Source organism: Cebus imitator, unplaced genomic scaffold, assembly GCF_001604975.1.
Source record: "Cebus imitator isolate Cc_AM_T3 unplaced genomic scaffold, Cebus_imitator-1.0 Scaffold32, whole genome shotgun sequence".
In the NCBI taxonomy this organism is placed as follows: domain Eukaryota; kingdom Metazoa; phylum Chordata; class Mammalia; order Primates; family Cebidae; genus Cebus; species Cebus imitator.
In genome coordinates, this window is record NW_016107347.1 from 8,021,198 (window position 1) to 8,034,315 (window position 13,118).

At 39.4% G+C, this 13,118-nt stretch overlaps 1 protein-coding gene across 1 annotated transcript; it reads right to left on the reverse strand.

The window, feature by feature from the left end:
• Nucleotides 1–1,025: 1,025 nt before the first annotated feature.
• Nucleotides 1,026–12,761, reverse strand: DDX20 (DEAD-box helicase 20). Its single transcript, XM_017524318.2, has 11 exons — nt 12,096–12,761; nt 11,613–11,707; nt 8,470–8,638; nt 7,770–7,884; nt 7,516–7,658; nt 7,232–7,370; nt 7,073–7,131; nt 5,846–5,928; nt 5,402–5,507; nt 5,189–5,290; nt 1,026–2,776 (listed from the first exon to the last, which is right to left on the reverse strand). Exons 1-11 carry the CDS (start codon nt 12,394–12,396, stop codon nt 1,614–1,616), a joined length of 2,475 nt encoding a protein of 824 aa, XP_017379807.1. The 5' UTR covers nt 12,397–12,761; the 3' UTR covers nt 1,026–1,613.
• Between the last annotated feature and the right edge of the window lie 357 nt (nt 12,762–13,118).

The window sequence follows — 13,118 nt, forward strand, 5'->3', positions numbered from 1 at the left end:
TCTAATTAAGATGCAGTAGTACCCTAATTAAAATCCCCTAGCAATGACAAACTGAAATTGGCTATATTGTAGGGGAAAGGATAGAAAAAGTAAATTCAATTATGTATCAATGACAGGGTCTTATTTAAATGTGTAATTAAAATCTCTACTTAATGATATACTGGACCTAATTATGGATTTGCTATCTACATTATTAATTAATGTAAAATACTGACAGATGTAAGAAAAGCCTAACACTGCCCAATCCAAATGACAGGAATCCAAGTTAAATAGGAATTTAGAATTGTGTTATCTAAGTGCTGGACAATAAATGACAATTGCTGTGGGTGTTTGCCAACAGCCCTGGGGAAAGTGTTTTATACTACTTAGACAAGTATGTACACAAGAAAGAAGAGCTTTCCTTTTAAAAAGTGAATACACATCTCTATACATAAGCGGTTCTCTCACCAAAAATCCAGTTCACAAAAAGGTTTGGGAACCAAAAGCTTAATCATGAAAGGACTTCTGAAGGAAAAAAAGGAAAGAATATGCAATTTCCAATTATATTTTTCTAAATCATAATTTACAGACACATCAGCTGAGAAAAACAATAGCTCCTCTTGGATTCTAGCAGTAAAAACTGGGGAGAATTTTCTAGAAGACACAAGATTAGGATGCACTGAGAACTATCTGAAGACAATCAATTCCAGCTTCCAATAAGTACTTAAAACTCAGAGCCTACCAGCAGAGCAGGTCACTTGTTAACCTGGACTGTACAGATGAACTTCAGAGGGTCTAGGAACCCCTTGAAATTACATTCACAATTCTGTATTTATGGAATGAGAAATTACCTGGGGTCAATCTATTGCTTTCAGCTAATTGATAAAAGGATCTAAGAACCAAAAGATTAAGAGCTGCTCCTCTATCTGAGCAACATAAATAAGACAGCCACTGATGACCCTCAGCTATTTACATTCACAGTAAAAATGTGGACAGCTTTCACAACAAGAAAAGACATTCAAAAGATAAACAATAAACATGTAAGCATGTTTAACTGAATTTGTTTTTACTAAAAACAATTATTTTTACTGGAAGCAAACAGATGAAATCAAATACCTTTAGGAAAATGTAAAGCAATGTTTATTCCCTCCTGCCTAAACCTAAGAGGATTTTCTGATCTACCATGCTACAAATTTCTACAAGGCACCTCTATAGAAGGAAATGCAGCCCAAGCCCTTTGTAAAGAACTCCACAGCGAACTACCATTACTTCTCAAATCTATTGTTTTTATTGTTTTTAAGTAACCAGTGGTATATATGTCATGTTTTTAAATGTTTCTTTTGGGAAGATCTTATAGAAAATGGCACCCTGAAACGTTCAGCTCTATGTCCCAAAATTTAACTTTCAAGAATCTGATGAAGTTTAAAAAAAAAAAAAACTCTTAAATTAAAATTAATATACCTGTCCTAAATCAAAACAATTTGAAAAATAGATGTGTCCCAGTAGAAAGCCTCAAGTCTCTTCAAGTTTATCAGAAATGCCACTATATACCATTGTACTAGAGATCGAGGAGGATGGATATCCAAAGGTATCACTTGTTGACAGTTCCTGATGGTCTCAGGTATATCCTATAATCACTGGTTACTATGCATCATTTCTTGTAGATAAATGGTATTCATATGATAGGCTGCTATCCAACTTGGATGTCTCTGAGCATTCCAATAATATGACTGAGAAGCGGCAGCATAATATTCTTGCCATGCCCTATAGTAAGCTTTCCAGTAATCCTCATAATCCTGATAGGTATCAGAAAAACTCGGATGTGTTTCCCTATGACAGTCATACCAACCATCTTCCTGGGCTTCAGTCTGCAATCTATAAGAAGCCCGCCTGGGTAGGTTTCTCCGGCTCTGCTTAGCTCTCTGGCTAGCCCCCTCTTTCTGTCTTGATTTGATCTGGATTTCAGGTGATTCTTGATATTCCTCTGGATTGGGGGTGTCACTTCCATTTGAAGGTTGGTCCAAAGAAATATGATCATCCACAGGAGTAGATTCAGAGTCTTTCAGCTGATTATCAGAAGAGCCCTCCAAGTATGACTTATTTCCTTTGCTCTGAGAAGAAGTTCTTGAACTGTAAGAATCACTGTCACTCTCAGAGTCTCCAGATTGGCTACTACTTGCCAATACGGGGACTCTCTGTTGAGTAACTTTATTTCTGACAAAACCATTTTGAGGATTCACAGTCTGATCCCCAGGACCTGTGTAGTGCCTGATGATTTCCACAGGTTTCTCTAATCCCTCTTTAATGTAGTGTTCATAATCCTCTACCAATTCAGCAAAAGTCAAAGTGTATGGCTGATGGATTTTAAAGGAAGACAGACAAGGAATTTGGGGGAGTGACACAGGTAAAGCTTCTTTGACCTGTTGCTGACTGTTGGTGGAGCTTTCAATGGGGGTCTGAACAGAATTCTTCATTTGCTCTTCAGATTGTATGGCACAGCCCAGTTCTTTTGGTAACATTGCTTTTTCTATGATTCCACACTCTGAGTGGCTTTTCACAGGAAGCTTTTGTTTGGTATTATTTTTTGATTTGACTGATAGTGCAGACACAGAAGTATTTCTAGAGGAAGGCATGTGGTTACCATGAGATTTCTGAGTTTGAAGGGGTCTCTCTATTTTTTGAATTTGCTTTTTTAGGGGTTGGTTAGGTACACTTGCTATGCCATATGTATGCACAGCAGCTTTAACCTCCACATCCCAATCCAAACATTCTTCCATCAGACCAGAAGGAATGGGATCTACACAAAAAGGAAGAAAAGTGTATTAAAATTCTCAAGCTACTCTAGACAATTGTTTTTCACGATTTCATAAAGTTTTCTATGATCAAATATATTTAACAAAATATGCAAATATACTAAGATGTTTAATAAATATATTAATATTTTTAAAGACTGAAGCAATCTTGTAATAGAGAAATCTGCCTAAGAAATACATAAGACCCATCCCATACTCACAAGCACTGTCTCCCCTCACCCCCACTAGAAAAAGAGCTTGCTCTAGGAGTAATGTACAAGAGTCTGCAGCAACTCTCCCATCTTTTCTCTCCTCCCTCTCCACAGCCCCTCCCCTTATCTCAATACTCTGACAACAAAACAAGATACTAAAAAATGGATTGTGCTCCCCAAAGCTTATCTACGAAATATTACAACTGCAACTCTTTACACCCAACTATATCTTTCACCCAATACTCCAACAGAGAAAAATCACTGCCCTTAACAGTAGAGAGAAAACCTCTATAGGGGAAAAAAAGTAGCTTACTTTAAAAAGATCTGTGGCACCAATGACATTTCTAATTTTTAAAAAATTTGCTGGCTTCAATCCTCTAAATTTCCTGTTCCATCCAGGTGTGACAGTTTGCTACCAGCAATCAGACCTTTCAAAGTGTGATCAATTTTTATCTTACACAGACAAGATATATCAAGCCCCTGCTTTACGAAGATCTTGCTTGTTGCTATTTATGCTCCATGTTACCTATAAATCCCATGGGTCTAGATACTACAGTGAAGTCTCTTGATCCTTTGCTGAAGAGATTCTATGATTAAAACTCTCATTCCTACTCAGGTAATATCCCTTGCTCACCTACTCCTATAATACAGGCCAATTTCCCTCCTAGTTCTGCCCCAGGAAACTCATCTGAACATCTATTGTTACACAAGTTCCCAGTCCAATATAGACCTAACAGCATAAGTATTATTTTCTTATGATTTCAGGCCTCTGTTAACATTACATAAAGATCCAAATATATCATTTTCCAGTATCCAAAGGCAATTTTTATTTTTATCACTAGATGCTATGATACTGAATCCTACAAAAAGCCTTAACCCCCTTCTACCAATTTTCTATTTTTTTCTCACATCAGACTACCAATAAACTTCACAGAAAGAACTGACAGTTTTAGAACTGATAGAGAGCCTAAAGACCATCTACTCTATGATACTTTGCAAATCAGGACTCTAAGCTTAGAGCAATTACAGAGATTTGTAAAAGAGGAAAAAAGTTATTACTAACCCAGATCTACTAGAATACACAGGACTTTCAGATCTATACTTAATCTAGCTTCATAAATTAAATATAAAATCAGTAAAATACTCAATTTATTCAATAACTATATATCCCATATTCTACAAGGTCATGTATATGCTGTATGTGTATATATCTATATATACATACATCTATATATAAATATACACGATTTATAGTGCACATTTTCTGTATAACATGCACATCAAACATGCCATATTTCCACTCAAAGAGTTTTTTAGAATTTTTTGTTTTTAAGAGATCATTAATAGTTTTAAACATGCACTGTTTCCAAGATGGCACTTAAGAAGCGGGACAAATGACTGAACTGAAATTTAAAAAAAAAAAAAAAAAATTTCACTCAAAGTTTTCAAAATAGTATTCAAATTAAAGATGCTGTTCCTTCCGCATGGCAACAAAGGAGAATATGGCAAGAATTAACCTCACAGCAACCTAAAAGAGGTAAAATATCCCTCCTCATATCAAAGAATAAAATCAAATCGCAAAGCCACTAACAAATAAAATAGAGCGAATACAGCTCTCATTTTTCTTCCCCCCCTACCCCCCTTTTTTTTTAGACAGAGTTTCACTCTTGTTGCCCAGGCTGGAGTGCAATAGTGCAATCTCGGCTCACTGCAACCTCCACCTCCTGGGTTCAAGCAATTCTCCTGCCTAAGCCTACCGAGCAGCTGGGATTATAGGCACCCGCCACCACACCCAGCTAATTTTTTGTATTTTTTAGTAGAGACGGGGTTTCACCATGTTGACCAGGCTGGTCTTGAACTCAGGTGATCCACCCGTCTCGGCCTCCCAAAGTACAGGGATTACAAGCGTGAGCCACTGTGCCCAGCCAGCTCTTTTTTCATGTGCCAGTGGTTAGCTTGCACTCCTCTCCCTGCTACTTGCTAGCTTTAACACCTTTACTTACCCTCTCTATGCCTAAATATCCTCATCTACAAAAGAATCACACACACTTCATAGGAGTGTGGTGAGAAATGAGTTAATGTACATACAGGACTGGGAACAGTATCCAGCACATCATAAGCACTCTGTGTTTGCTATTAATATTTTTATTATGCTTATCACCACTATAATTATTTTGACAGCAAAATGAAACAGATTAAATGTACCTGGTAAAGAGAGAAGGTTGACATTACATTTCTGGGCAATTCTCATCATCATATTTTCTTCCTCTCCCCGGCAACAATAGGTCACTGTCAGTCCCAAGGTACCTAAAGCAGAGAGAATGTTAGGTAGTAAATCATTTTCACAAAAATAGCATTCAAAGCCCACCTGTCATTATAGATTCCTCTCCTTAAAGAAAGAACTGAAACTTTATTTACCAAAACGGCCAGCTCTGCCAATCCGATGCATATATGTCTCCCAATCCAATGGTACATCCAGATTTACAACCAGATTCACCTTCTCAGCATCAATCCCACGGGAAGTCTTGAATTGAAGAAGATAGTAATTATCTGTTTGCACTGACTGTACAGCATGGCTACCAATGCATATTATATTCTTCCAGTATAGCCAAGTGCCAAATTAAGCACAGAATATTGAGGAGCAGAGGAAAAGGAAATTCATTCCTAATGAATAATTTCAAGGACAAAGATCAACATATTAAAGACATTTTTAAGAAAGCATTTCCCTCAGCACTAGAAAGATAATTATCTTCTGGTATTCTTGTAGATACACCTACATAAAATAATAGATGAAAGCTGTACATCTGATAAAAGAACATATGTCAAGATGGATTAGTCACACAAACTAAACAGGAAATTTACCAAATCTGTGGAAATGAGGACTCTGCAATGAAACTGCTTCAGTTTAGCCATAGCATCAAGACGCTGATTCTGATTCATATTGCCTAAAAGGACCCCAAAAGAAAGTCATATAAAAACAACTAAGCTAATACATATTTATCATATCCACAAAAAGTAAAAATCATAACGCCCAGTCTTAACACTTTTAACACACCAACCACAGTTAATTCTGTCCTTCTGTTGCAAATCTAGGTTACGATCCAAAGTCAGAATCTTTTAAAATATGGTTTAGGCAATCAACTTGAAATTCAAAATCAATTTTAAATAGTAATCAGGCCATGCATATAAATTCTATTTGCAGTTACATATGAAGTATAACTAGCAATTCTTAGGAAAATAAAAATGCTTTTAAATCAGCTGTTTATAATTTGGTGTTAAAGTGTGATCTATAGTTAAAATATTGGTTCATTAGAAAATAGTCTCCCCAGTTATCTCATGATATACCATAACTAAACAAGCTCAAGCCAACAGGTTAAAAACTAAACTAACACAGGCGGGGCACAGTGGCTCACGCCTATAATGCCAGTACTTTGGGAGGATGAGGAGGGTAGATCACAAGATCAGGAGTTCAAGACCAGCCTGGCCAATATGATGAAACCCCATCTTTACCAAAAAAAAAAAAAAAATTTAAAAATTTTTAAAAAAGTCAAAAACTAAGCTAACACCAAACAAAACTCTAAAAAGGATCTCACTGATCAAAAAATCCTTTGACTCTTTCATTATGCCAGCAGTAAACATTTAACTTTGTGGCAAGAAGTCAATCACTCTGCCTTCCACAAAACCATAAACAGTCAATTCAGTTTGCAATCTCCAGCATCTTAACAGTGATTATTAAAAAAAAAAAAAAAATTTTTTTCTAAAGAAAAACATTTTTATCTTAACACAACACAGACATACTTGGTTTTATAGAACTAAGTTCTTTGTGGTTATACTCAGAGATATAAAATTACAACTCTCTGAACACTAGTTTTCTAACTTTTTACCATACACCAAGTTACTCCTTAAAAATAGAAGGATACTGATGTATCAAATTCCAAAGAAAAATAAGCCTGAAAATTCCTTTACTCTAAAAAATACATGATAATTTTACACTCAGAAGACAACTCATAAAGTGGCATTTCTTCTTCCTGACTTTGAAGGCTTCAAGTCAGTATACTAAATAAAGATTAAAGTAAGAGATTAACTTACCTGAAATGCACTCAGCAGGAAAGCCTTTAGAAGAAAGGATATCAGCCAAATGTTGTGCTCTATGAAACAGAACATAAATAGTTACAAATTTACAAATATTGCACCATGCCTATCCTTTTATTTCACAAGTTCCCCAGATGGCCTTTTAAATTACATTACCTGCTGTGCAAATTAGAGAAGACTAAAGCTTGATTAAATGGAATTCTGCTGAATAGTTCCTGTAAATGCTGAGTCTTTTCCTCAAAAACCTTATGTGCCAAAGGGTAAGAATTGACAACTTTGTAATACTGCTTCAAACCTACAAAGAAGAGTTGTCAGTTAAAACAAACATATATGCTATAACCTAATGGATATCACAAAACAGCAACAGACAACTAAGCAAGGAAAAGCTCCAGAATGTCACAAACAAACTAATAATGTAAGTAGCTAAAAGCTGCACATACCTATGAGACTTGGATCACTGGCATTCAGTCTTACAAAAGTGGGATCTCTCATGTACTTTGTCAAAGCATTAGCCAAAAATTCAGGGTAAGTAGCTGATACTGCCAGCATCTGTTTACTGGCAGGCAAGGAAGAATAAATCCAACTGCAAAATAAAAACATATATCATGTAAATTATTCAGACAATAATCACCACTCGGAAAAGCTAGATACTTTGGGACACTGTTTTAATAGTCAAGTTAGTTATTTTTCTTACTTTATTTGCTCCTGGAAGCTTCCTTCTTCTAAAAGCTTATCTGCTTCATCAAGAATAAAGAGGCGTATACTGCCTGGGTTCAAGTAGTCAAGTTCTATGAGTTGCTTAATTCTGCCTAATTTAAAAAAAAAAAAAAATTGAAATATTTATGATGTACCAAATTTGTGTAAATCTCAGCCAATGTTGTTACTCTACTTATTCACAAGCTGTTCTGCTGAATTTCCTGATTCAACTCTCATTATACATGTTCACACTAAACCACAAATTAGAAATCTTGAACTCTGATCTTGCCTAAACTCACTGTTTTCCCCTCACATTTCATCACCCGTAAATAAACACCAATCCTAACAAAAAACCTAAAGCACTGAATGCAAGACTGTAATTCTGAGCGATTCACAACCAAATACAATAGAGAAGCCAAAGAATAATCCCAGTCCATTGCTTAGAAGGGCCTCCTGAAAGTCATCACGTTTCTTCTCAGAGGACTATCTCACATGTTCTGAAACATCCATAGGAATGGAAATTTCATAAATTCCACTGATAAACCAGTCATGTGCCTATATCTCACCAGTCTAATGCTCTTCATTTCTAACCAAAATAATTATCACAGTTATCAAAGATTCCCATATATCTTTATTTTTATAATAAAAGTGTTTAGTTCCTTAAAAGCCCTGGTTACCAACAGGCATTGTTATCTTACCAGGAGATCCAACAGCAATATGACACTTTTTAAGTCTGGTTTTGTCTTGTGATAATGGGGTCCCTCCAATAAAGACATGACACTCCAAGCCTTCCATTTTTATTCCAATGGCTGTAATAACAGAATGTATCTGTATAGCAATTTCTCTTGTAGGGGCCAAGATCAAAATCTAAAAAAAAAAAAAACATAAATTACACCTTTGAGTCAGAGAAATACATGACACACTATATTTCATTTAAATGATCATTTCAAATGAGTTTTTATTGATAGGGTAAAATATAGTCATCCCTTGGTATCCACAAGGGATTGGTCCCAGGAAGCCCACAGGTACCAAAACTGGCAGGTGCTTGTCTGTATATGACTGCATATACCTGTATATTACCCATGTATATCCTCCCACATATTTGAAACCATCTCTAGATTACTTATAATACCTAATACAATTTAAATCCTATGTAAATTGTTATACTGTATTTTTGTTTGTATCTTTTTATTCTTTATTATTTTTTATTGTTCCCCCACCCTTCCCCTGAATATTTTTGATCCACAGTTGGCTGAATCAGCTAATACAGAACCTGAAGATAGGGAGGGCTGACTGTATTCCATTCATTCATTCATTCAACAAATACTAAGAAAGAACCTACTATGTACTAGGCAACATAGGGAGGGCTGACTGTATTCCATTCATTCATTCATTTATTCAACAAATATTAAGTTATAACCTACTGTGTGTTAGGCAACATACTAGTTGCTGGGGAATCAACAATTAACAGTACAGTCTTTGTCTTCATGGTACTTTCATTCTTAAATAATAAGAATACAATAAACAAAAATAAGTAATGACAGGTAATGAAAAGTATCATAAAAAAATCAAACAGGGAAAGAATGAAGGAGTCATTTTAAATGAGGTAATCATGAGCCCTCCTCTAAGGAGGTAACACTTGAGCAGAGACCTACAAGTATGGCAGAGACCTACAAGTATGGCATAGAGTAGAGCTGGCTATACGACACCTGGGGAAGCGTTTTCACAAAGAGAAAACAGCAAATGCAAAGGCCATAAGATGGCAGTGTTCTTGGCGTATTTGAGGAAGAAAAAGAAGGCCCACATGGCTATACAGAATTAGTGGGAAAGTAAAGATCTAGCTCTAGGAGCTACATCACAAAAGCCTTGAAAGCCACGGTAAAAACTTTGCAATGTAACTACTGGAGGAGGCAAAAGCAATACTTTGTGCTCTTAACTACAGGAATAAAAGCTTTATTAAAATAAAATAAAAGACTGGGAGAAAACATGCCAAACTGTTAATAGCAGTTTCTCTCTAGGTAGTGAGATTATAGATTTTGTTTTCTGGTACTTCCTAGTTTTTCTGAATTTTCCCGATTTTCAAAAATGAATATGTATTACTTTGATACACACAAAATATTAAAATATGAATTTGCCGGGCATAGTGGCTCACATCTGTGATTCCAGCACTTTGGGAGGCTGAGGCGGGTGGATATCCTGAGGTCAGGAGTTTGAGACCAGCCTGGCCAACATGGCAAAACTCCATCTCTACTAAAAATACAAAAAAATTAGCTGAGTGTGTGGTGTGCACACCTGTAATCCCGGCTACTCAGAAGGCTGAGGCAGGAAAATCACTTGAACCTGGGAAGCAGAGATTGCAGTAAGCCAAGACTGTGCCATTGCACTCCAGCCTAAGCAACAGAGTGAGACTCCATCTCAAAAAAATATATATATATGAATTTATGAAACCTTTCCAGGATTTTAGCATTTTATCTGCTGCCAAATTGTCAGAAGCCAAAATCTCAAATACATCCTGGTCTACAATTAGACTAGCTAAGGTTCTTGCAAAGTAGGAAGATTTCCAATGTGCAACATCACCTAGGATTTGGCAGATATAAGATGGACTCAACGAGCTTCTCAGGGAATTAACATGAGTATCTGGGTTAAAAACCATTGTTGAAGATTCATCATTAGATATACCAATGCCTGAGAACTTGAAATACAGTCTGCCATAAAAACTAAACTACATGGCTCACGCCTGTAATCCCTGCACTTTGGGAGGTCGAGGCGGGTGGATCACGACGTCAAGAGATATAGACCATCCTGGTCAACATGGTGAAACTCCGTCTCTACTAAAAATACAAAAAATTAGCTGGGCATGGTGGTGCGTGCCTGTAATCCCAGCTACTCAGGAGGCTGAGGCAGGAGAATTGCCTGAACCCAGGAGGTGGAGGTTGCGGTGAGATGAGATCACGCCATTGCACTCCAGCCTGGGTAACAAGAGCGAAACTCCATCTCAAAAAAAAAAAAAAAAAAAACTAAACTACAAAGTAAGGTTATGAGAATCACATCTAATTCATCTTTGAATCCCCAATACCTGGCATACCGTTTATACGTAATATGGGCTCAACTAATCTTTGTTGAAGAAATGATCCCCAAACCCAAATTTCTTGCTAATTTGGGTAAGACAATCTTAGAAACCCTCTGAGACAACCCAGAAGACAAGAGATCAATATGATACATTTACAGAGCTTTAAGAACCACCTGCACACCGGGTGTGGTGGCTCATGCCTGTAATCCCAGTACTTTGGGAAGCAAAGGTGGGAGGATTGCTTGAACCCAGGAGTTCAAGGCCGGCCTATACAACACTGAAGAGACGCCATTTCTACAAAAAAACACAAAAAGTAGCCAGGTGTGGTGGCACACACCTGTAGTCCTAGCTACATAGGAAGATGAGGTGGGAGGATCGCTGGAGCCCAGGAGTTCGAGGTTGCGGTGAGCGAAGATTGGCCACTGCACTCCAGCCTAGGTGACAGTCATACAGTCTCAAAAAAACAAAAACAAACCCTGCAGTTACCAGCAATAGCCAGGGCACTACAATACCATGAATCAAATCAAATGTGAAGTCTCACATTCATCTAGTCAGTAAAGAATCCCTGTCTGTATTATCAAGTAGTGACAAAATTGACACGTTAGCTTTATTCTATTTAAATAAGGTACACATAGAAAATTCCAAATTTCACCACCACCACCCTTAACTCAATCAAATTCACTTCCACCTCTGAAGAGCTACTGGTATTTCATCTGACCTGTGGAAAAGTCCACATAACACATCCTCCTCTGGTCCTCTGAGCTAACTCACCTGGGTACTTAAGTTTTCAAGAACAAGAGAATCCAAAGCAACGGTGGAGAACACACAGGTTTTCCCAGTGCCAGATTTAGCTTGAACAATTAAATCTGCGAAGGAAAAAATACATATATATCACTAGCCAGTACTCACTGAAACAGCTTAGGGACTAACATGGAATCAGAGAACTAGAAGGGTCTCCTGAGATTCCCCTAGTTGGCACCTTCATTTTTAGTTGAATCTCAAAAACGTATGAGAACATGCCTAGTCCCTGAACGTTTACCTTTCATCTTCTCAAAGTTAGAACCATTTGTCAGTGCTGGAAAAGCCCTTAACCATCTTAAAATTCAACAGTGCGCCTTAGTTTTACAAATAAGTTAACTGAGCTTAGCGCCTTGCCCCAGGCCCAGCGGTCGACCGCGGGCTCTTCCCGAGCTACGGCGCGGACCTGGCCGCCGCCGCCCCTCGGCCACACTTCTCCCCGGCCCCCGCTCTCACCGAGCCCGCAGCGCCCCAGCGGGATGGCCTTGAGCTGCACGGGCGAGGGCCTCTCGAAGCCGGCCGCCCGCAGCCCCTCCAACACCGGCCGGGAAAGCAGCAGTGACTCGAAGTCGGCCGGCTCCGCCAACAGCACGTCCCCCGTGCGGGTCCGTGGGCTGCGGATATCCTGAGCAGTCCGCAGGCTCCTCACAGGCTCGGGTGTTGGCTGCGGTGCCGAGACCTGCGAGGCCACATGTTCGGCCGGCATAGCGGTATCCACTGTCGCTAAGGCCGCCGGGCCTTCAAACGCCGCCGCCATGGTAGCCGCGCCGTCAGATCAGATCTCGCGGTACTTGAAGGGAGGCGGGGATCCTGGACGCGAAAGGAGTTAAAACTTTATTGGCAGTTTTCCCGCGATGACACTAACACGCCTGGCCTGAAAACGGAGGGAAGGGACGGAAGTCGGAGGCTGAGAGACTAGGGAACACTACCCCACACAGAAAAAATGTGGCCTGAGGAAAGCACCAAGAGAGAGAAGAGGAAAGATGACGCTACTGGTGAGTCGCTGCCTGTGGCCTGCAGAGGGCGCCGCAGGCCCGCGGTGGGGGCGCCGCCCCGCCTCCCCGCCCTTTCCTGGGCGGAGCCACCAAGCTGTGCCCAGGCGCCTCCGCCCTCTCGGCGCTCTTTGTGATGCGCCCGGTGCGTCATCCCCACGCCCCGTGCTTCCGTTTTCCGTTCCTCCGGCCTATCTCGCTCAGCGGCCGCCTCTTCCCCACCGTTAGCCGCTCCGTAATCTGACTCGCTTCTCTGTGCTCGCAGAGTGCGCTCAGAGCATATCCGGACCAAAGAGTTTACCACATTGGCTGGTGTGTCCTTCATCTCCAAGTCCCCAGTCCCTGGCGCACTGTGAGCTCTGATAAAAGTACGTTGAGGCCGGGCGCGGTGGCTCAAGCCTGTAATCCCAGCACTTTGGGAGGCCGAGGCGGGTGGATCACGAGGTCAAGAGATCGAGACCATCCTGGTCAACATGGTGAAACCCCG